Source organism: Saccopteryx bilineata, chromosome 7 (genome assembly GCF_036850765.1).
Source record: "Saccopteryx bilineata isolate mSacBil1 chromosome 7, mSacBil1_pri_phased_curated, whole genome shotgun sequence".
Classification (NCBI taxonomy): Eukaryota; Metazoa; Chordata; class Mammalia; order Chiroptera; family Emballonuridae; genus Saccopteryx; species Saccopteryx bilineata.
Window position 1 is genome coordinate 81,803,684 of NC_089496.1, and position 25,232 is coordinate 81,828,915.

General features: G+C 40.5%; 1 protein-coding gene across 1 annotated transcript in view; it reads right to left on the bottom strand.

Annotated features, from left to right (window-relative positions):
• NOC3L (NOC3 like DNA replication regulator) overlaps positions 1–24,331 on the bottom strand; it is a 30,708-nt gene extending 6,377 nt beyond the window's left edge. The window contains exons 1-17 of the mRNA XM_066239304.1: positions 24,216–24,331; positions 23,038–23,245; positions 19,821–19,953; positions 18,897–19,054; positions 18,249–18,302; positions 15,815–15,945; positions 13,445–13,606; positions 13,165–13,258; positions 10,174–10,349; positions 9,661–9,789; positions 6,346–6,477; positions 4,879–4,959; positions 3,791–3,891; positions 2,323–2,395; positions 2,172–2,235; positions 2,013–2,084; positions 1,147–1,328 (exon numbers count right to left, since the gene is read on the bottom strand). Of these exons, the coding sequence (XP_066095401.1) occupies positions 1,147–1,328; positions 2,013–2,084; positions 2,172–2,235; positions 2,323–2,395; positions 3,791–3,891; positions 4,879–4,959; positions 6,346–6,477; positions 9,661–9,789; positions 10,174–10,349; positions 13,165–13,258; positions 13,445–13,606; positions 15,815–15,945; positions 18,249–18,302; positions 18,897–19,054; positions 19,821–19,953; positions 23,038–23,245; positions 24,216–24,224 (1,959 nt within the window). The 5' untranslated portion in view covers positions 24,225–24,331. The remainder of the gene's footprint in view (positions 1–1,146; positions 1,329–2,012; positions 2,085–2,171; positions 2,236–2,322; positions 2,396–3,790; positions 3,892–4,878; positions 4,960–6,345; positions 6,478–9,660; positions 9,790–10,173; positions 10,350–13,164; positions 13,259–13,444; positions 13,607–15,814; positions 15,946–18,248; positions 18,303–18,896; positions 19,055–19,820; positions 19,954–23,037; positions 23,246–24,215) is intronic.
• Between the last annotated feature and the right edge of the window lie 901 nt (positions 24,332–25,232).

The following is a 25,232-nucleotide window of genomic DNA, read 5'->3' on the forward strand; positions in this document are numbered from 1 at the left end:
AGAGATAACGTAGTTATATTTCTACTGATACAAAAATGAGTTCATCACTATTAAGTATTAAAAATACTGTAGAACCCATTATTAGCAAGACAGGTAATAGCAAATGTTGGAGAGGCTGTGGAGAAAAGGGAACCCTCATACACTGTTGGTGGGAATGTAAAGTAGTACAACCATTATGGAAGAAAGTATGGTGGTTCCTCAAAAAACTGAAAATGGAACTACCTTATGACCCAGCAATCCCTCTACTGGGTATATACCCCAAAAACTCAGAAACATTGATACGTAAAGACACATGCAGCCCCATGTTCATTGCAGCATTGTTCACAGTGGCCAGGACATGGAAACAACCAAAAATCCCGTCAATAGATGACTGGATAAAGAAGATGTGGCACATATACACTATGGAATACTACTCAGCCATAAGAAATGATGACATCGGAACATTTACAGCAAAATGGTGGGATCTTGATAACATGATACGAAGCGAAATAAGTAAATCAGAAAAAACCAGGAACTGCATTATTCCATACGTAGGTGGGACATAAAAGTGAAACTAAGAGACATTGATAAGAGTGTGGTGGTTACGGGGGGGAGGGGGGAATGGGAGGGGGAAAGGGGGAGGGGAGGGGCACAAAGAAAACAAGATAGAAGGTAACAGAGGACAATCTGACTTTGGGTGATGGGTATGCAACATAATTGAATGACAAGATAACCTGGACTTGTTATCTTTGAATATATGTATCCTGATTTATTGATGTCACCCCATTAAAAAAATAAAATTATTAAAAAAAAAAATACTGTAGAACAATATATCATAATCTTTGCAACCCCCTTCCCATTGGAAAAGAAAGGCTATGTTGTTTGTGTGTTTGATGTATGTGTTTATACATGAATTAAAAAAAAAACTCAGCTGGAAGGATACCCACCAAGTGGTCAAGTAGTAAAAATGGTCACCTCTAGAGAGCATCAATAGGGGTGGAATGTCTTCCTTTTGTAATTTTATGTACTTCCTTCATCACCTGATTCTGTTACAAGTATGAATTACTTTTATAATTAAAGAATAATGCAGGGGGGGAAGACACGCCTGAAACGAAGCAGCACACTGTACTTCCAGACTTGGCTGTCTTCATTCGGATCACTACTCACGTGCATGAGGATTCTGTCAGTTGCTAACAGGCCGATGCTTGAGCTGGGGAGAACATGAAGAGCGAGCGTGCAGAGGCGCTTGACGAAGGCCAGAGCTCGCTGCTGAGAAACTTGCTTCCTGCGCTTCGTTAGCATGACATCCAGACACTGGAGCACAATCTCGACTCCTTCGTTGGTAGCACCTAGAACAACAGACACCCTTTCATTACTCATCCCTGATGCAACTTTGCTTATCTCCAGAAAAACCCAAGATCCACTGTCGTACCTGTCCCAAATCACTGCCCTGACCCATGAGGTAGGGCCACACTGCTCAAGAGTGGTGGTGGGCTTCCTGACCAGGTGGTGGCGCAGTGGATAGAGTATCGGACTGGGATGCCAAGGACCCAGGTTCGAGACCCCGAGGTCACCAGCTTGAGCGCAGGCTCATCTGGTTTGAGCAAAAGCTCACCAGCTTGGACCCAAGGTCGCTGGCTCGAGCAAGGGGTTACTCGGTCTGCTGAAGGCCCGTGGTCAAGGCACATATGAGAAAGCAATCAATGAACAACTAAGGTGTCACAATGAAAAACTGATGATTGATGCTTCTCATCTCTCTCCGTTCCTGTCTGTCTGTCCCTGTCTAACCCTCTCTCTGACTCTCTCTCTGTCCCTGTAAAAAAAAAAAGAAAAAAAAAAAAGAGTGGTGGTGGGCTGTACACATTGCCAGAGTCCCGCCCTCCCCACCCTGCAGGGGCTTAAACACAGATGTGTGGCCCAGGCGGCCGCACTTAGTATTCCAGCTCCTATTTCTCATTTTTCACTGACTATCATTCTGGTCACAACATACTCTTAAAAGAAATATCAAAGACACATTATCTAAACATACATACCTGCATGTAACTTGAACAGTGTTTTGTAAAGATGTGTATAGAATTTCATTGGATCAATATTTAGAACATCACCTTTGAAAAATGACAACAAACGCCAATTAGATATGTTACAGACTCCAAAGGTAAAGCAAACCAAACTCGATTAAGAAGATCTCTAACCTTGCCCAGAAAGAATATGAAAAGCAGTCTGGACACAATGAAGACTTTCTTGATAGCTTAGGTCCTAACAGAAAAAAAAAAAAAAAAAAGATATTAAGAATAATAATCCCATTTATATCTTTAAAAATAATTCATTAATAGAATGACTTACACCAGACTCAATGAGACGATGTAGAACTACTAGTAAATCATCAAAAAACTCCACATTTATAAGGTGAGCAAACCTAAAATCAAACAAAGCTTAGTTAAAAGGTACCCTAAAAATAGAAATAAAGCAGCCAAAAATTAAAAAATTAAACTTGGCTTAAAACTGTATATACTTTAAATATTCCTTATTCCAAAATGTTAGCTATGATAGATGATAGAGCTCATTTTTCTCACTAATTCAGACTGGCCTTTTTGACAATCCACACTGGACACTATATTCAGCAGGAATATATGAGACGCTAAGCAAACTACCATAGTATATCAGAAATACTCTGCCCTGAGAAAGGAGCTGAAGAGCACAGAGCTTCCCCAAGGAAGGTTTCCCGGGTGCTCAGCATGGCTCTGCCATACAGGACAAGCCGCATCAGCTTCTAGGAAAAGGGGTGGCAGGAAAGAGGAAGGAGGAAAGATTCTGCTAGTTTTAAACAAAATGGACCCTATAAAGGCTTTAAAAATAAAAAGGAGAAGACTGACCAGGTGGTGGAACAGGGAATACAGCATTGGCCTAGGACGCAGAGGACCTACGTTTGAAACCCCGAGGTCGCTGGCTTGAGCAGGGGCTCATCCGGCTTGAGCACAGGGTCACTGGCTTGAGCCCAAAGGTCGCTGGCTTGAAACCCAAGGTTGCTGGCTTAAGCTCGAGGTCACTGGCTTGAGCAAGGGGTCATTTGCCCTCCGGTAGCCACCCTATCCCAGTCAAGGCACATATGAGAAAGCAATCAATGAACAACTGAGGTGTCGCAACAAAGAATTGATGCTTCTCATCTCTCCCTTCCTGTTCCTGCTTGTCGTCCCCCCTGCTCCCACTAAAAAAATAAAAATTAAAAGGAGAAGGTGGAGCTGGTGTCCAGTTCAGGCTCTGCAATGACTTAGCTTTATAATCCTAGGTAAGTCCCTTGACTGGCCTGGGCCTCTATTTCTAGAAATAACTGATCACCCAATAGAGCTCAAGAGAGAATCATGGGAACTACTAAATATCAGAACACCTTGTACACTACAGAATAGGAGGCAGTGAAGTATTAATGGATTTCTTTTCAGCATTAGTAGTGCAAGAGCCTTTGACGCTTTGTAAATCCTAGTACAAGAAAGGGCCTTAGAAGTCACACATTCCCATCTACTGCTGCAATCGCTTTGGGAAGCAATTTGACAATAGTTCCCAAAATTTAAAATGAGCAAACTGTTTGGCCTGGCAATAATATGAACTCTAGTACATGAAAATACTTCCAGGGCAGCAAAATGGACTAGCCAGATAAAAATAAAACAAGCAAAGGCTGGTGACAAAAGGAAAAGAGACAGAACTGAGAAGGACACTGGGTTATCATTAGTAAGCCCGGTTTAAAATGCATGGTTACTTCAGTCTTACTTACTTACTTAGAAAGAATCTAAAAGGTTTCAACCTACACAGCCCTTACTTGGCAAGACCTTCTAGAACTGCTGGCAGGAGAGGTGATCTCTGGGCCTTCTTCAATATTCGGAAGTAGGTTACAAACACAATATTCAGAGTCTCTGTGTGCTGGCCGAAGAAACAGAAAGCATGGCTTTAGTATGACCTAGTACACCTTCTTCTGTATTACCATGTCACTTTCAGAGTTTTGTCCCTTTCCATCTCTCCCAACAATTCAATCTTAGGAACTCTAACTGAAGATACATGTCCTGTGATTTCATAAAACCAGCACTGTTCACATATTTCTTGTACATCTCATTTCTAAGCCTCATTAAACAAACCAAAATTCTAAAGCCGTAAGCTGAAACAATAAATACCTAGTGAACTTATTTAACAAAACATTTAAAAAGCAGAGGATAGCGATTCTCAACCTTTTTCATCTCATGGCACACATACACTAATTACTAAAATTCTGTGGCACACCAAAATATTATTTTTTCAGATTTGACCCCCCCCAAAAAAAATAGGTATAATTTTGATTCATTCACACAGGATGGCTATTGTTGTGTTAGCTGTTGTCATTTTTTTATTTGACAACCTAAGGGAAAGAGGTCAGCGCCTGGATGAAATACTCAAACATTTCACATTTTAAAAACTCTTGCAGGCCCTGGCCGGTTGGCTCAGCAGTAGAGCGTCGGCCTGGCACGCGGGGGACCTGGGTTCGATTTCCGGCCAGGGCACATAGGAGAAGCGCCCATTTGCTTCTCCACCCCCCCCCCTCCTTCTTCTCTGTCTCTCTCTTCCCCTCCCGCAGCCAAGGTTCCATTGGAGCAGAGATGGCCCGGGCGCCGGGGATGGCTCCTTGGCCTCTGCCCCAGGCGCTAGAGTGACTCTGGTTGTGACAGAGCGACGCCCCAGAGGGGCAGAGCATCGCCCCCTGGTGGGCAGAGCGTCGCCCCTGGTGGGCGGGCCGGGTGGATCCCGGTCAGGCGCATGCGGGAGTCTGTCTGACTGTCTCTCCCCGTTTCCAGCTTCAGAAAAATACAACAACAAAAAAAAACTCTTGCAGCACACGGGCTGGAAATCGCTGGCACAGGAGAATGTGAAACTGCCTACCAGTTTAAGTTTCCTCTCAGTACTCTCTGAAGCTTCTGCCTCCCGAAGCTCTCGCTCTAGTTTCTCTTCTGCTTTTTTCCACTGAAAATAAATAAAAAAATAAAGTGAGAGAGCATACCACTGAGTGAAAACAGCAAGCTTCAGAGAAGTGTAACACGTCAATATTATGAAACACATACAATAATACTACAGATTATCTATGAACACAGGTATAATCAAAAGTAGAAAAACAGAGATAAGAAGCATACACAAACCAAACCTATGACAGGTGCCCCGTGGAAGGAAGGAACAGAACGAAGTAGACCAAAGGGCATTCTAACTATAACACCAATGCCTATTTCTTCGCAAGAAAATATATGGAAGTAAGTCTATTAATATTTGCTCATTCAGAAAGGTGGCTTTACTATTCTCTGTAGTTTTCTACATTTAAGTTAAAATTTTTCAAAAAAGAAAAAAGGGAAGAGCATGCTGAACCCAGAAATAATTCTTGTTGTTCAATCATCTATGACACAGAAGTCGGTCATCACCAAAACTTCCCAAACTCATTTATATACAATGCGTAAAACCTGACACTACAGTGAAATTCAACAAAATAGCAATTTGTTTGTGCTTCCTTCTGCTGTAAAAGCCACAGACAATGGTTGCCAAGCTGCCTGACACGGGACTGGTTGTTCAAGAGCTGCCCATTCTTACTGGGCCTTTGCTTCCCCACCACAACTGCACATTCTACTTCTGTTAGGATAGTATGGAATAAGCAATGAAAACATTTTAATTCATTTGTGTACAGTTATTAAGTCTAATTTGATATTCCTATCACATTTCCAGAATTACTAGCTACATTCAAAAATGAATATCCTGGAAATTACTTTTTGTTTTCTTTTCGTAAGAGATTTGGTGATCCTAATAAACTGCTTAGCAATGTTTGGGGAGATGATAACAGTAACGAGAGTGGTGGTGGGAAGCAGTGTTTACAAAGCACGCCGGTGTTTTGCACTCGGCTGAGTGCTTTACGTACATTATCTTAAACTGCACAATGACTCTGCCAGGTAGGTACTATCAATTAGCTCCACTTCTCAAAACTAAAAAAAAAAAAAGTGCCCAGAGTCTCATAGTAAATAAACAAAAGGTTTCAAATACAAACCAATAAAGAAACATGATTCAATTAATGAAAACCCACTTTGTTACTAACTTCACATGAATACATCCTTTCTGTTAAGGAAAGAATCGTATGTGTCACAAATGAGTCTAAGATAAAAAGCACGCATGGCAAAAAAATCTTGCTCTTTGTCAATGAATTGTCAGTTTCAATTGATTTAATAAAATATTTCTTTGTAATAACTAGGAAAATTAAATTCTCTAAATGGAAGATTTTAAAATATTTATAATTATGACTTAACAATGATTTTTACCTGTTTCTATACTATCATTTTAATCTAAAATCAAAACAAAAGAGGAAACCAATCAAACCTTTCTCTGCATTCTTGACAGACTTTTTCTTTTTTCCTTGAAAGTCATGAACTTTTTTGGTTTATTAATATCCTCTGTATCTTTCTTCACTTCTACTTCCTTGATTCTTAGGCACAAGAATGTTCTTAACATCTAATATTGAAGAAAACACAAATACACAACTCAACATTTATACTGCTGTCAAAACCTTTATACAGAAAAGTAAGCATTGAACAGTATTATTTCCTGCCTTATTAAAAAAACAATATCAAAACTTTGAAACATCTCCTATTACATTTTACACAAAAATCTATAATCTTTTTGCTCAACATATATGGTAATTTATGTCTATGAAAGGACAATTAGCATTTGGCTAAATACACGTACTGTTATTTTGCAGTTCAGTGACAGGAAGGAATAGAGACCATACTACTTGGCATTGGTAGGCAGGGTTACTATGGGCATACAGGATAGAAGAAAGTTCGAACCAGTATTGGAGGACAGGATATAAATTAGGTTTTTCTAAACTAGCTTTAATTTAACAAACCAGCTTCAGTTTTACAGCAAATGGTTCAAATCTTCATCTTTCCCCCACCCCCCCAAAAATAAATAACATGAAGATCAGTGTTATTTGTCAAGACAACTTATTTTCCTTCAAGTCAGTGGGTCTCCAACTTGAGCAAACATAAAACCCCTGGCAGGTCCGTTAAAACACTACTAGCTGGGTTCGGCCCAGAGTTTCTGATTCTACCAGTCTAGAGTGCGTCCCAGGACTCATCATTTTCATTCCCACTGCTGCTGCTTCAGGAACCTCAATGAGAACTACTGCCTTAAGCCATTCAAAAAGTTCAGAAGCTAATTAGAAAACTGGTGTTTTGTGTGCTACAGCGACCATCCAAACACAAAGACAAAGGGGGTTTAAAAGTCACCATGTTCTTGGGAAGAAACCACTCTACCAGCCTCCTGCAGACACAAGCATTCCTGGAAAAATACTTGAGAACTACAGCTTTGTATTATTCCAATATGCACATCTGGAAGAAAACTTGAGTATTTCCGCTTACAGAGCTTAAAGCAAAAAGGAAAGAGGGAAGAACTAAAAGCATATAGTTAACCTATGCCTGACCTACGGTGGTGAAGTGGAAAGAGCGCTGACAGGAAATGCTGAGTCCGAAACCCAGTGCTTGCCTGGTCAAGGCATATACAACAAACAACTACTATGAGCACACGCTTCCGCTCCTCCCCACACCCTCTCTCTCTTTCTTCTCTCTAAAATCGATAAATAAATCTGGGGGAGGGAAGCATATAGTGAACCTAAAGTAGTTCTACCTATCAGAAAGATTAATTTGAGTATTATGTATTCTATATGCTCATTAAATGTTACTCACAAATGAAAAACAGAGCCTGACCTGTGGTGGCGCAGTGGATAAAGTGTTGACCTGGAAATGCTGAGGTCGCTGGTTCGAAACCCTGGGCTTGCCTGGTCAAGGCACATATGGGAGTTGATGCTTCCAGCTCCTCCCCCCTTCTCTCTCTCTGTCTCTCTCTCCTCTCTCTCCCTCTCTGTCTCTCTCTCCTCTTTAAAAATGAATAAATAAAATAAAAATAAAAATAAATTTAAAAAAAAAATGAAAAACAACTCCAAATTAAAGAATGTAGTATATGGTCAATTAATCTTTGGGATGATACACAATGGGAAAAGATACTCTTCAAGCAAAAATAAACAAGTGGGACTATATCAAGCTGACACCTCTGCACAGCAAACCATCAATAGAATAAAAAGACAATCTATGGGATGCAAAATAGTACTTGCAAACCATTATCTGGTTAAGGGGTTAATATCCAAAATACACAAGGAGCTCATATAACTCAACAGCAAAAAACAGATAACCCAATTAAAAAATGGCCATAGGATCTGAAGAGACATTTTAAAAAAAAAGACACACAGGCCCTGGCCGGCTGGCTCAGTGGTAGAGCACTGACCCAGCGTGTGGAAGTCCCAGGTTCAGGTCCCAGTCAGGGCACCAGGAGAAGCGCCCATCTGCTTCTCCATCCTTTCCCCTTTCCTTCCTCTCTTCCCCTCCCACAGCCAAGGCTCCACTGGAGCAAAGCTGGCCGGGGCGCTGAGGATGGCTCCATGGCCTCTGCCTCAGGCACTAGACGGCTCCAGTTGCAGCAAGCAGAACAATGCCCAAGACATGCAGAGCATCACCCCCTGGTGGGCATACCAGCTAGATCCCGGTCGGAGTCTGTCTGTCTGCCACCCCCCACTTCTCACTTCAGAAAAATACAAAAACAAACAAAAAAACCACTAGAATTATCATACAACCCAGCAATCCCACTTCTGAGTATATATCCAAAGGAAATAAAATTAGTATCTCAAAGAGATATCTGCACTCCTATGCTCACTGCATTGTCCGTAACTAAATCAATAGAGAAAATGGTATATACATGCAGTTGAATACTACTTTATTATTAAAAGGACCACCTCTATGATAACATGCATGAAACTGAAAGATGCTAAGTGAAATAAACCAGACACAAAAGACTAATATTGTACAATTTCACTTATATGTGGAATCTAAAGAAATGGAACACATAGAACCAGAGAGAATAGTGATTGCCAGGGAATGGAGGAAATGGAAATATGTTGATCAAATAATACAAACTTTCAGTTATAAGACGTGTAAGTTCTGGAGATCTAAAATACAGCATGGTGATTATAGTAAATAATACTGTATCATATACTTGAAATTTGCTAAGAGAATAGATCTTAATTATTCTCACCACACACACGGTAACTATGAGACATAATGGATGTATCAATTAAATTGTGTTAATCATTTCACAATGTATAAACATATTAAATCATTACATTGTACACCTTAAAAAATCACAATGTACAACCTAAATATATACCCAAAAAAAACTCCAAAATTAAAGAATGTAGTTTATAATTCTAACATCACTAAAATGAGTTTCCCTATGATCAAGTTTCATGGTCAAGCCTTATGATCTGATCTCTCTACAATTCTGAATAAAGACAGTAAATATTTTCTCTTACATAAAATATTTATAATTTTTGAATTTCAACTAAAATTATCAGCTCTAATGCCATAGATCCGATGGCAAAGCAAGATTCTGAAATTAGGAAGTAAAACACAAACCTGTGAGCTGAGCAATCAAAACTCTATGAATGGAAGGCTACATTTGGGGAATTGAGAATTTTCCCTTTCTACTTTGCACACTTCTAAAAGGAATGAATTCCTCCTGACAACTGAAAATTAATTTTGTAATTTCAAAACAAATACAATGTAAACTAAAAAAGGAAAGGCTTACCTCTGGCCTAACGTCATAATTTCTGCCCTTCACAAAACCAGAAATCACTTTAATTACTCCAAGGGAAGCTTGGCCTAATTTATCTTGTTTAAAAAGCTTCTTTACTGCCTCACAGCACATTTCAGATACCTGAAAAACAAAATGTTACACTAAACTGGTGTTTCTCAACCATAGCACTTTGGGGACAGAATTCTTCATTGTGGGGGGCTATCCTGTGCATTGAAGGACGTTTAGAAGTCTGGCCTTTCCCCACTACATGGCAGTCAACACGCCCATCCCTGTAGTCCTGACAATCAGCGTGTCTGCTGACACAGCCTCATGTTCCCAGAAAAGAAAAAACTGCCAAATGTCCAGAACCAGTGCACTCAACTTATGGTCAAATGGTTTTCTTAAAGATACAGTGTTTAGCAAAGTGCCTCCATTTGAGCAATAAATAACTCCAAAAAGATTTTGAGAGAAAAAAATTATGATTTTCTGTTAAGCACAACAGCACAATCACTTAGAGCAACCCACCGACTTTGACACGTCATTCATGAGCGGGACGATCAATACGATGATGTTGTTGTGAAAGTTGAAGTGAGGTAGCGCCACCAACAGCTCGCACAGGCTCCTCACAGCCACTTCGGCCAGTCCTCTGTACGCCTTTAAGGAAACTACATTACTTTTCTTCAGCTTCCTTTGCTTCCAGTCTAATCAAATGACAACGCAAGTTACTAACTTTACTCATTGGTCAAAACTTCAACTAATTGCCTGACCAGGCGGTGGTGCAGTGGATAGTGTCAGAATGGGATGCGGAGGACCCAGGTTCAAGACCCCGAGGTCGCCAGCTTGAGCGCGGGCTCATCTGGTTTGAGCAAAGCTCACCAGCTTGGACCCAAGGTCACTGGCTTGAGCAAGGGGTTACTTGGTTTGCTGTAGCCCCACGGTCAAGGCACATATGAGAAAGCAATCAATGAACAACTAAGGTGTCGCAACAAAAACTAATGTTTGATGCTTCTCATCTCTCTCCATTCCTGTCTGTCTGTCCCTATCTATCCCTCTCTCTGACTCTGTCTCTGTAAAAAAAAACAAACTTCAACTAATTATCTTTCTTTTATAGTAACATGCAATAATATGAAAACTCATCATACCACCCAAATGCTTATATAAGTTGTATCTATACTTAGACAAGTATAAAGGTTATCATTAAAATATTTCTACAGCCTGGCCAGGCAGTGGCCCAGTGGGTTGAGTTTCAGACTAGGAAACTGAGGACCCAATTTCGAGACCCCCGAGGTCACCAGCTTGAGCATGGGCTCATGCAACTTGAGCATGGGCTCATAGACATGACCTCATGGTTGCTGGCTTGAGCCCAGAGGTGGCCAGCTTGAAGCTCAAGGTCTCTGGCTTGAGCCCAAGGTCACTGGCTTGAGCAAGGGATCACTCGCTCTTCTGGAGCCGCCCTGGCAAGGCACATATGAGAAAGCAATCAATGAACAACTAAGGAGCCACAACAAAGAATGAATGCTTCTCCTCTCTATTCCTTCCTGTCTGTCTGTCCCTCTCTGTCTTTCTTGCTAAATAAATGAAAGAATGAAAGAAAAGAAAGAAAGAAAGAAAATAAGAAAGAAAGAAAGAAAGAAAGAAAGAAAGAAAGAAAGAAAGAAAGAAAGAAAGAAATTTTTCCTATACCCTTCCTTTTCTATATTTTCTTTTCTTTTTTTTCAGATAGGAAGGGAGAGAGATGAGAAGCAACAATTCTTGGTTGCGGCACCTTAGTTGTTCACTGATTGCTTTCTCATATGTGCCTTGATCGGGGGGGGAGAGGGGCTACAGCTGAGCCATTGACCCCTTGCTCAAGCCAGTGACCTTGGGCTCAAGCCAACGACCATGGGGTCATGTCTATGATCCCACACTCAAGCTGGCAACCCCATGCTCAAGCTGGTAAGCCTGCACTCAAGCCAGCAACCTCAAGCTTTTGAACCTAGGTCCTCAGCATCCTAAGCCAACACTCGATGCCAGTGGTAGTCAACCTGGTCCCTACCGCCCACTAGTGGGCGTTCCAGCTTTCATAGTGGGCAGTAGCGGAGCAAACAAAGTATAAATAAAATGATAGATTTAACTATAGTAAGTTGTTTTATAAAGATTTATTCTGCCAAACTTAGCGAAAATCCGACATAAAGTATTTGGTAAGTAAGTATTATTATATGCTTTAACTTGCTGTAACTCTGCTTTATAAATTTTATAAAGTAACTTCCCTACTTTATAAATCACCATTACTGTGGAACTGGTGGGCGGTTAGAAAATGTTACTATTGTACTAACAGATACAGAAGTGGGCGGTAGGTATAAAAAGGTTGACTACCCCTGCTCTATGCAGTTCTCCACCACCTAGTCAGGCACCCTTCCATTTCTAAACAAAGAAAAGGAGACCAAGGGTTTGACAGAAGAGTTTATCATCCTAAATAACTGACTCACAAGAATTTTCAAAATATTCATTACAAGTTATTCTTTCCCCAACTACTCACTCCAAAAACAATATAAAACAAAAACATAGAATAAATTTCAACCATTCATGAACTTAAGACAGACACAACTACTTTCTAGGTAAAGGCCTACAGCAACAACACTAGAAACTGATCAAATACAGACTTTAATACAGGCTCAGCATAGTTATAAATGCTTTATATCTATGAATTCATTTACTTTTACACAACATTCCTATGAGGTAAGTACTATTATTATTCCCATAGTATAACTAGAAAAATTGAAGCACAGAGAGATAAAATGATTAGCCCATCACACAGGTATTAAGTGATGAGCCAAGATGTGAGCTCAGAATATCTGACTCTAGACCAGGGGTCCCCAAACTTTTTACACAGGGGGCCAGTTCACTGTCCCTCAGACCATTGGAGGGCTAGACTATAAAAAAAACTATGAACAAATCCCTATGCACACTGCACATATCTTATTTTAAAGTAAAAAAACAAAACAGGAACAAATACAATATTTAAAATAAAGAACAAGTAAATTTAAATCAACAAACTGACCAGTATTTCAATGGGAACTATGGGCCTGCTTTTGGCTAATGAGATGGTCAATGTCCGGTTCCATATTTGTCACTGCTAGCCGTTAACAAGTGATATGACATGCTTCCGGAGCCGTGACTCACGTGTCCTGCATCACTGGAAGTAGTACACTACGTAAGCGACACTGCACTTTGTGGCACAGCCACATACAGTACTCCAGGAGCACAGGAGCGGATGCATCCTGTGCTCCTCTCACTAACCACCAATGAAAGAGGTGCCCCTTCCGGAAGTGCAGCGAGGGCGGATAAATGGCGGCCCGTAGGCCGTAGTTTGGGGACCCCTGCTCTAGACTGCTCCTGACCACATACTGTAATAACAGCCAGACTGCTCCTGACCACATACTGTAATAATAACAGCCAGCACACAGCACAGAATAGAGAATTCACCTTCCTGATCAAAGCTAAGGATGTTACACACTTCTAAGATGGTCACTATACCTTTAACCATTTGCTCCAGATTCTCCAAATAAAATCTATATTGGCTAACCAGGCCTTCTTCAAATTCTCTTAACTTTTGGGTTTCTTTGCGGATCTGAAAAGACCAAAATATCAATCACATTTTAACTTCAAACCATTGAAATCTGAAAATTACCACAAAATGTTGACTGCCTCGGATATATGCAGTCATGTAAAACTAAATAAATAAATAACCTGTTTCTCCCATCTCTAGCTCTCCAAAATTTCAGTTGATTTTGTGTAGTAATTATATTTAGCATACCTTGGCAGATTTTTCTGCTTCTGTTAGGGGCCGGATTTTATACGAAGGAGTGATATCCTTAAATAACTCCATCAGAGAGACTATGACCAGCTTTCGGACAGTAACAGCCACATCGGGATCCTGTTCCATCAGCATGGACCGTAATTCTTTCAACTTTTTCACCTGTTAAAGAAAACACTTGTAAGGCTAGAAAAATAATGGCAAAACAATTATGACCAAAAGCAGCAGTCCCACATCCGGCACCGTGAGTAGAACTGATACAATGACTCACTGTCTAGTCAAGCCACGCACAACCCCAGACACTGCTCCTATTACGGATGGATCACTCAAGTTACAGATTAAACGTGTTTTGTTAAGTAAGTAGCTGGAAGAAATATGGACTAAAAATAGTTTAAATTTGTTAATTTACCTATTTTTAGAAAATCTTTTTAATTGGCTATTGTTTTTTTTTAAGATTTTATTTATTAATTTTTAGAGGAGAGAGAGAAAGGGGAGAGCGGAGTGGGAAGCATCAATTCATAGTAGTTTCTTGTATGTGCCTTGACCAGGAAAGTCCAGGGTTTTAAACCAGCAACCTCAGCATTCCAGGTTGATGCTTTATCCACTGCACCACCACAGGTTAGGCTAATTGGCTATTCTTAAAGCATGTGTGTCCTATTTCTCTAAAAACACTTTTTGAAACAGTTATATATGACTAGCTCAGTGGCAGAGCGTCAGCCCAGCATGTGGATGTCCTGGGTTCAATTCCTGGTCAGGGCACACAGGAGAAGCACCCATTTTCCACCCTTTCCCCTCTCACTTCTCTCTCTCTTTCTCTTCCCCTCCTGCAGCCATGGTTCCATTGGAGCGAGCTGGCCCTGAGCACTGAGGATTGCTCCATGGCCTCTGCCTCAGGCACTAAGAAGAACTCAGTTGTTGAGCAATGGTGCAGCAGCCCCAGGTGAGCAGAGCATCACCCCCTAGTAGGCTTGCCAGGTGGATCCCAGTTGGGGTGCATGCAGGAATCTGTCTCTCTGCCTCCACTCCTCTCACTGAATAAAATAGATGAGAACAGTAATATATATATATATATATATATATATATATATATATATCTCAATCATATTTAATCTATAAATACACAACTTAATCAGGAAATAATATAACATATCCACGTTAGCTTAAGCTTCAAAGTTACTCATATAATCATTTGTATGATGTAATACAGAAGGGGAAAACTGGCTTCAACTAATGTCCTTGCTTTGATGAGCTACCATTGCCCACTGTAGTGACACCTTGAGAAGCAACCCCCGGCTGACTAACAATGTTTCCCGTACAGGAGCAGGACAAGTATGTCAGCTCCTATTTGCTCTCCCTAACTTTTGACAGGAGCATGAGAAGATCTGGGTTCCAATCCAGTGGCTGCTAAAATCTTAAACAAATCACTTGAGTTTTTAAAGGGTCTATTTTTCAGGTGTAAAATGATCAGCAGCTCTCATCTCTATGGTTTCACAATGATTAAATGAGATAATACAGAGAGAAATATTCCAAATTCCTCAACCTGCTCCTGCTCAGATCTTCCCCTTACTTTGTTAGTAAAAGACAGGAACCACTCCAAAGCACACACACATGAAAGTTTTTCAATAAATGTCAATAATCTATTTAATTGTGCAATAAACAAATATGTCACAGTAGGATGCTGGGGACACCAATATAACAAAAAATAGTAGTAACACTTTATATATCTTCATGTATATTATATCATTTAATCCTCACAACAAAGTATTAATATAGGATCCAATCTCCCTTTAGAGATGAAGAAAATTAGTCCTGGGTGAAAGAACTTACCCAAAGGCTAACAGACAGTACTTAGCAGAGCCACGACCAAGCCTTGGTTTCCTGAGTTGACATGTGTAACTATCATAACCTCCACTACTGTATCCATGACCCAATGGTAATTCATTACAACGTTCGGATCTATTTCACTTAAAATAGTTTACACTTACAAGGATTCCTAAATTAATCTTTTGTGTGCATGTTCCTTACTAAAAACTCCACAATCGGTCAAGCAAGTTTGCAAGTAGGTTCCTCCTTCCTAGTATAATTCATTTTTATAGACTTAACACTATAAGTTATATAACATTAAGTCCAATATCTTCATTTACAGACTCAGGACTTAAGAGACTTTTCTAAGATGACAGGAAAAATTAAGCTCAGGTGTAGAACTAGGCTAAGGTTCTCTCAATTCTCTAATTATTACTATCTTACTCAGTTATTATGTTTTACTAATGCTTTCCCTTTCTTTGTGTACTGATAGGTAACGAGAAACTCTTATTAGACATTTAGACTATATCTAATATGAAGAACCCTAAGAAATGTATTACTACTTACATTACTTTCTGGATCTGATAATACAGCAGATGCCAAGGCTGCGATATGCATTTTCTTCTCCCGTAATTTTTTCTTTCTCTCAATTAAATGCTCTTCTAAAGTCAGCTCTCGAATAGGATCTTCCATAATCTCTGAAACAAATTAGGTTTTCCCTCTTAAACCTTCGTTGATTTATAAGTGTCCATGAACCTTATTTCATTCATCTTCTCAACAATCATATGAGGCAGGTACTACCCCCTACCCCATTTTATGTATCAGGAAACTAAGGCAAAGGAAAAATAACTTGCCTATTCCCATAAACCTGGCAGAAATGGGATTCAAACCCAAGCAGTCTGACTTGAGAGCTCATAATCTTAATGACTATGCTAATAACCCCATAAGAATTCATATTAGCCCTGACCGGTTGGCTCAGCGGTAGAGCGTCGGCCTAGCGTGCGGAGGACCCGGGTTCAATTCCCGGCCAGGGCACACAGGAGAAGCGCCCATTTCCTTCTCCACCCCTCCGCCGCGATTTCCTCTCTGTCTCTCTCTTCCCCTCCCGCAGCCAAGGCTCCATTGGAGCAAAGATGGCCCGGGCGCTGGGGATGGCTCTGTGGCCTCTGCCTCAGGCGCTAGAGTGGCTCTGGTTGCAACATGGCGACGCCCAGGATGGGCAGAGCATCGCCCCTTGGTGGGCAGAGCATCGCCCCATGGTGGGCGTGCCGGCTGGATCCCGGTCGGGCGCATGCGGGAGTCTGTCTGACTGTCTCTCCCTGTTTCCAGCTTCAGAAAAATGAAAAAAAAAAAAAAAAAAAGAATTCATATTAATTGAGAAGGGCAATCTGATTTAGTTGTTTTAAAAACTACAGAATATTCTTTGTTTTCAACTCTACACAGTCCTTTGAACTACCCAAAATGTTCACATTAAGAAAGTCATGCCTGACCTGTGGTGGCGCAGTGGATAAAGTGTTAACCTGGAATGCTGAGGTCATGGGTCTGAAACCCCAGGCTTGCCCACAGGCACATATGAGAAGCAACTACAAGTTGAGGCTTCCCGTTCCTCCCCCTCTGCCTTTCTCTCTCTCTCTAATATCTCTCTCTCCCCTCTAATATCAATAAATAATTTTTTTAATCTAAAAAAAATTTTTTTCCTAAAAATAAAAAAGAAATTCATAGGGAACTAGATTTAATAAACACATAAGCATAATCTGCAATAAGCCTATGAAGAATAACTGAAAACAATAACATACTTGACCATTTTTTTCATGACAAAGAGAGACAGAGAGAGGGACAGACAGGGACAGACAGACAGGAAGGGAGAGAGATGAGAAGCACCAACTCACAGTTGTGGCACCTGAGTTGTTCATTGGTTGCTTTCTCATATGCGCCTCGCTGGGGCGCTCCAGAAGAGCAACTGACCCCCTGCTCACGCTAGCAACCCAGCCAATAACATACTTCACCTTAATCTCATTTACTATTAATGAGGTTTGCTAAGCAGAAGTAATTTTTTTTTTAATTGATTTTAGTGAGAGAGGAAGAGGGAGAGAGATAGGAATGTTGAGCTGTTCCTGTGTGTGCCCTGACCTGGGATCAAACCAGCACCCTCTGCACTTCGGGACAATGCTCTAACCCAGTGGTCCCCAACCCCCGGGCCGCGGACCAGTACCGGTCCACAGAGAAAGAATAAATAACTTACATTATTTCCATTTTATTTATATTTAAGTCTGAACAATGTTTTATTTTTAAAAAATGATCAGATTCCCTGTTACATCCGTCTAAGACTCACTCTTAACACTTGTCTCGGTCACGTGATACATTTATCCGTCCCACCCTAAAGGCCAGTCCATGAAAATATTTTCTGACATTAAACCAGTCCATGGCCCAAAAAAGGTTCGGGACCACTAACCAACCGAACTATCCATCCAGGGCAGCAGAAGTAAAATTTAACCAGCTTGTTCTGTCATGAATTCCAAACCAATAAAGTTTCAACAAAATATGTTCTTTCAACTTAACTTTGATTGGAACGATGCTTGTTTAGAAACCCACATTTAATTATCTAAAGCAGATATACAAAAAGTATAATTGCTCTCAAGAACCAAAATGATTTCATATCACAAAATCATTTCTGTAATTTAAAGCTAAACAGTTAAGTTATTTGTACACAAGTCCTTCACTTACTACTAAAAAGAATTCAAAGCAGTACAATTAACAAGACTCTTTACGCATGCCTACACATTACAAAGATTACTTGCATAAATTCTTCCATAATAAACACCAACAAATTCCACAAGGTGAAACTTTCAAAATGTGGAAAATTGGTTTAAATGACCTTGAAATGGCAGTTCTTCAAACTGCACATTCCAGATTTTATCTACAATTAACTAACTTACATTATGCAAAAACAAATGTAATTTTCCATTAACAATTCAGTACCTATAAAGATGTATCCCATTACCTTCCTCAAGTTCCACCTCTTCTTGATCCTCTTCATCTTGGTTAGTGTCAATAACTATGGAAAATATGGACATTAAAGATGTGATAATATACTTAAGTGGTGAAACAACAAAGAAAAGCATGGAAGTGATTAACATAATACTCAGGAAAGTAGTTACATTTGTAAGGAGGCAGCAATTAGTGACTGAGGGGAACACGGGCAGTTTCTGGGTGCTGGTGGTATTCGTTTCTTGCCCAAATGCTAGCTTTATGAGTATGTTTTTTGTGATAAACCATATACACTTCACATCTTTGATTTCTGGACTTTTCAGTACGTTTTATTTCACATGAAAAAAAGATACCTATACAAAAAAAAGGCTAATAAAGAATGACTAATATACTCTAATTTTTAAAACAACAGAATTTGTTGAACTACTCTGAAAAAAATAAACTACCTTAATCTTGTAGCTTCACTTGTACTCACAGTACAACAGACACCTAAGATAATCAACTGTATTTCTACACAAAATCATCAAGCTTGTTATAGGACTAACTGTAGTGACCTCTATTTTGTACATATGGGTAAAAGTCAAAATAAAATTTTTAATGAAATATGTGATATTATTAAAAAGCTAAAATTATAACTAATACACGTGCTGATCAAATTCACCTGGCTTCTCCCGAGTCTGCGGGATTATACCACTTTTATCTTTGATAGGAAGCAAGTGAATCAATTCCTTCTCCGGAGCAGTTTGCAGAGACCTTGGTATTTTTTCGTATTTATCTATAACGTGCTCATGCTTTCGTTTCTTGGTGTGAACAGGCTCACTGTATAAAAAAATTTTAATTTTCAGTTTTAATATATTAAAAAGAAACCTTGAGACTTAACATTTTTAAAGCACAGAAAAATAAACCACTAGCCAAACCTTCAATAGGTACATATAATAGATATTAGCACCTAGCCCAGGCACACAGCAGGCACTGAAATAGTGAGTCAATTAATAGTGTAGTCTAACACAAGGACTCAAATTATGGCTGTATCCGGTTTTCCCTTTAGATGCAAATGAAGGTGAAAGTCACAGAGGATTCTTTTTGAAGACTATGCCACAGAGCCAAAAGGGACATCATGGTATTCTGCATTCCCAAATCCTTCAGAGCATAGCATGGACTTCGGAGTTAAAAAGATGTAAGTTTAAATTTCAGGTCTATTACTTGTGACTGTGGGGAAGCATCAGTTTCCTCTCTGTAAATGGGAACAATACCTACCTACCAGGGCAGCGAGGGCTGAGATCATGGCCATAAAGAACTCAGGACTGTTCTGCCAATTCCTCAAACAAAGAACAGCATTCTTCCCCATTCACGCTACTTCACTATTCAGACTCAAACGAAATAAAGATGTACACTAAATAAAATCAGCCTGTTTTATTCATGAACTTCTTTTATTTAGGAAATAAACTGAATAATAAATAGGGCTTAGTCTCTGTAAACATTGTGTTCAAAACTGAAGTTTTGCACTAACCACCAAAGTAAAATTCAGAACCAAGTTTTTAACACTGAAAGGATGTGCATGATTATAATCCAAATGAAGTATTACCTAGAAGAAAGATCTCTCGTTAGAAAAGATGCTCTTTGTCCCAAATCCTTCATTAACTGTAAGTCATCTTCATCCATCATATCTAAAGGAAGGGCTTCCTCTTCTTCCTCCTCTTCCCTCTCAATCCTTTTAACTGTTCCATGAAAAAAAAAATCAGAAATAAACATTAGAGATGTAGGAGTCTGCATATTTATGTCTACAACAGGAAAAACTTACGCTTTTCTAATACCTTAGCCCAGTGTTTCTAAATGGGAGCACCACTCACATGTTGGGAAGGAGAATTCTTTGTTATATTGGGGTGCCCTGAGCTATCATCTCTGACCCCGAAACCTAAATAAATGCCAGGACCAATCCCAGGTCACTGTGTAACAATTTAAAAAATAAATGTCTGCTTTGGCAGGGTGGCTCAGTAGATAAGAGCTTTGTCCCTACACTCCAAGGTCGCAGGTTCGACCGTGGGTCACAGCACATAGGAGAAGCAATCAACGAGTACAAAACTAAGTGGAACAACTCAGTGGAACAATGAGTTGCTGGTTCTCTTTCTCTTTCTGCCCTGGCCTCTCGCTCTCAAATCAACGAAGAAAAAAAAGTTTTTTAAAATGTCTCCACACTTTCTATAACGTCTTTCAGCACATTTCAGAACCAAAGACTTAGCTCCTCAGCCCTGTCTGAGCACCAGTGACTTCCACGTCCACTCTGCTTCAGCCAACCGCTCTGAAGGCCACACCCCAAACCTGGGTGCTCGCCCTACTCTGACCACAACCCTTTGCCCTGCCAGCTCTCATTCAGTTACTTCCACTGTACTTTCTGACCAAACAGTGAGACCTTCAATCCTTTGACCACTCTACTTTTTTCTATCTACTAATGTGTTCTATATTCATATCAGACACACTATACGAAATTATAGGTGATGGCCTATAATTTCAAGTGGGGAAAACTTCAATACACACTACTTTTCACCTTTTTAAAATTAACAATTTATTTTGTACACTTATGTTAGAACATAAAGTTTCCTTCTTTTTGTGTGTGTGACAGAGACAGAGAAAGGGACAGATAGGGACAGACAGGGAGAGAGATGAGAAGCATCAATTCTTTGTTGTGGCACCGTAGTTGTTCGTTGATTGCTCCCTCATAAGTGCCTTCATGCAGGGGGCTACAGCAGAGCGAGTGACCCCTTGCTCAAGCCAGCGACCCTGGAATAAAGCCAGTGACCTTGGGCTTGAAGGCAGCTACCCTGCGCTCAAGCTGGTGAGCCCACACTCAAGCCGGTGACCTCGGGGTTTCAAACCTGGGTACTGAGAGTGAGTCCAATGCTCTATCCACTGTGTCACTGACTGGTCAGGCGAGTTTCCTTCTTTCTTGAAACATTGTTCTTTGATTTGTAAAACACTGTGCAATTCTGATTTTCTTCCTAATTCTCTGGTTCCTTCTCAAATCCCATTATAGGTTTTACTTCCTCTGCCCATTTCTTAAGTGCTGGAGTCCCTTAAGATTCTATTTCAGGTTCTCTCCTTATAATGCACAGTCTCTATGATGATTTTACCAAAGACTGCAGCTTCAACTACCATATATGTGCTGATAATTCCCCAGATTAGTCTCTCTAATCCAGGTCTTTCACTTGACCCTCATGCTCTTTTTTTTTGGGGGGGGGGCATTGTTTAACAAAACCATATAGGTTTCAAGTGTACAACTCAACAAAAAGTCACCTGCATTACTGCATTGAGTGCCCATCACCTGAAGTAAAGTCTCGTTCCATCCTTTTATCCTCCCTTGCCCTCCTCCACCTTCCTCAACCCCTTTTTTCCTCTGTTGTCTGTATCTATGTATTTTATTTTATTTTATTAATTTTTTTTTTTTTTGTGGCAGAAACAGAGAGTCAGAGAGAGGGACAGATAGGAACAGACAGACAGGACCAGCGAGAGACGAGAAACATCAATTCTTCGTTGCCGTTTCTTAGTTGTTCATTGATTGATTTCTCATATGTGCCTTGACCAGGGACTACAGCAGACCAAGTGACCCCTTGCTCCGGCCAGCTGGGGGTCAAGCTGGTGAGCTTTTTGCTCAAACCAGATGAGCTCACGCTCAAGATGGTGACCTCAGGGTCTCGAACCTGGGTCCTCCACATCCAAGTCCAACGCTCTATCCACTGTGCCACCACCTGGTCAGGCTGTGTCTATGTATTTTAAATAAATATTTAGTTTTTGGTTTTGCTTAATCCCTTCACCACTTTTCACCCAGTCCTTCGACCCCCCTCCCTCTGACAGCTGTCAGTCTGTTCTATTTATCTATGCTTGTTTCTGTTTTAAATTATTTTTAAACCTTATACTCTTATATCCAACTGCCTGACAGACTTCAACATTTAAAAAGGAAGAAATCTTTTGCTTATTTTTAATATATAATTAACACATCAGGCTTTTTAAAATTCTACTAAAATTTAAATAGCGATCTTCAAAAGGGTCCAATTCAATCATCACATTTTTTTACAGATTAAGTATGGAAACTAAGCAACTAAGGCCACATTGCTATTAAGTAACAAAAATCAAGAGAAAAGCCAGAAGTTTCATGACTTCCATTTACATATCACAATAATATGTTGCCAAGAGATCAGAATAAATAGGTCAGGATTAAAAGAATGAGATGCACAGGGGAAGACTGAAGATTCAGATACAGTCAAATATTAGTGCCCTGAAAGTGTCAGTAACATCTTAGAACCCGTCATATTCTCTACCTGTTTTGAGTTCTTGGATAGGTTTACAAAAGAATAACCCTAACAATTACAGGAGAGCTTAATTTTACTCCAAGTTTCCAAATGAAAAGAAAGTCAGATGTCTAGAATATTAAATGAATTTTGGCAATACTGTGAAGAATGCACCAGAGAAAAGCAATGTTTCTTTACCTTAGCTGACTGTCAGTGAATGGGAAAGGGGCAGGCATGCTGCCTGACATTTATTTACAGGGCGATTCTGAGTTTGTTATCCCGAGTATTGTATCTTCAGATATGCTTTCTAGACATATTAAAAGCAGAGGCTATCTGTTTCTCACAATGAACACTGTATTGAAATGTTTTCTTACTCTGACTGTGATAAAACATATAGGATTACTATCCTTACCTACTCAGGAAGATCTGTGGCCAAGGAGAATGATTACTAGAATGCAGTTATTTGAATAATGAAGACTATTTTGGAATTAGAACACATGAAAATGCTTTCACAATTACCTGGTCGTTTTTTCTTTGGGTCCTCCAGTGGAATGACTTTCTTAGACACAGCATCTTTCACAGCTTGCCTTAGTTTCCTCTGTTCCTTTCGGTACTTCTTGAGATTGCTTTGTTGTTTAAATTGCTTATTTTTTAGCTTGTTTTCAAGTTTGACTTTACTAGTTTTTAGCAACTTCCTAAAGCTTGGGACCTGTTTTTTATTTCTTCTCTGGAAAACAACAGGAATAATGCTGCATAACCAAATATTTATACTATTTTATTTTAAAAATCAGATTAAAGAGCACTGATTATAAATTTTATTAGACCAATTCCACAATTCTAATGTCTCATAGCAAGAAACTTGCATTTAAGAGCTATAATCAAACTATGGCATTAATCCTCCAGAATGGTCTGAGAGCATCAGTTATTCAACCAAGGATCTTACTGTGGCCAAAATCCACAGCCACTCAAAAAGGTCTAAGACCCCCCCAAAAAAAAGAGGTTAAGAATCACTGCTGGAGTAGTGTTAAATAGTTAGTCAAGACTCTTAACTAGTTTAGCATACTCAGAGCAAAATCCTGGCTGTCTTTAACAATAATTGACATCTACATATTGCTTTACCGTTTACAAAGTTCAACACACTACTTCCAACAATCTAGTTAAGCAATGATTGCTGTTATCCTCACATTACTGACGATGCTAAAGCTTAGATATAATCTGACTTGTCAAAGACCCTTAAATCAAGGAAGACACTACGACTTCGGATCTTTGTATTCCAACACTCTTGTTGGCGACCCTTATTCAGAAATCCAAATCCTAGGGATAGCTCTGACTTTCTGTGAGAACCGTAACAAATCACTTGTTTTCCCATCTTCTTACTGAGAGCAGGCCCCTGCTTCTCATCCGTAAAATGGGGGGTTCGAAAGATAGTCTTGAGGAACCCTTCAATGTCAGCTAGGGATGCAAGACTCGGTGCTCTTCCCATCGTGGCTCCTGAAGCCGAGCGCGAGCACCGTGAGCAATAAAGAGAGATCAGGTGTAAGACCCGGGAAGGACAGCGCACAGAACCAAGAGGGAGCCCGAATCTAGGCCACCGCCCCCTAAATAAGGGAGAAAACCTGTCGGAAAACTACACCAGGCAGCGCCTCTGAGCCAAAGGAGCCCTAAACCTCAAGGATCGGGCTTCTGAGAACCCTTACCGCCTTCATCTTGAAATCTGAAGGGGTTCCGGAGCGAGAAGTTGACCAAGGGTAGGGACAGCCCAAGAATCCCGACGAAGAGACACACGCGGCCCATCCGCTACACTACAAACCGGAAGCTGCCGCTAGGCCCGCCCATTATCCGCCACCGGAAGTGGAGGCGGGACTTCCGCAGACAGGATCCAGGACACGCCCTCTCGCGGCGACAGTCTCCCGGCTGTGGGTCGATGTCACCCGGGCGTGTGGCAAAGTCGGGTGTCCCCGGGCGGATGCTTCACAAGGTTTGGGAATCTTTGGCTCGTTCCGGATTTCCTTGAAGGTATTTCGGAAATAGGGCTCCTCATCTCAAAACGAAAGGACTCGATTTTTTCAGTCATTTCACTACATTTTTTGCCTTTTCTCACGTAGCTTATATCATAGTTCTGTTACACTGATTTTGTAGTCTGTTTCCTCCTTTTAAATCTTGAGGGCCAAGAAAAACTTACTCCTTTAGTGTAATGCCCGCCCCTCTCCTGACCGTCAGCCAGCACTCTGGGCGTGTTGGTGGAATGCTAAATTTTCATGAATAAATTTAAGAATTCCACTTAAGTTTGCCTGACCAGGCAGTGGCCCAGTGGATAGAGTGTGGGATTGGGATGCGGTGGACCCAGGTTCGAGACCCCCGAGGTCGCCAGCCTGATCGCAGGATCATCTGGTTTGAGCAAAGCTCACCAGCTTGAGCCCTAGATCGCTGGATGGAGCAAGGGGTCACTTGGTCTTCTGTAGCCCCCTGGCCAAGGCACATATGAGAAATCAATCAATGAACAACTTAAGGAGCTGCAACAAAGAATTGATGTTTCTCATCTCTCTCCCTATCTGTTCTTCTCTCTGTCTCTCTCTGCCTCTGTCACACACACACACAAAAATTCCACTTAAGTTTTTTAAAAAACTATTATTCCTGAGCACATTGCTAAAACTGAGTGGCCTGGCAGCTGGGAACCAAGTAGGAAAAGCCCTCAGATGCTCAAAAGATTCTGA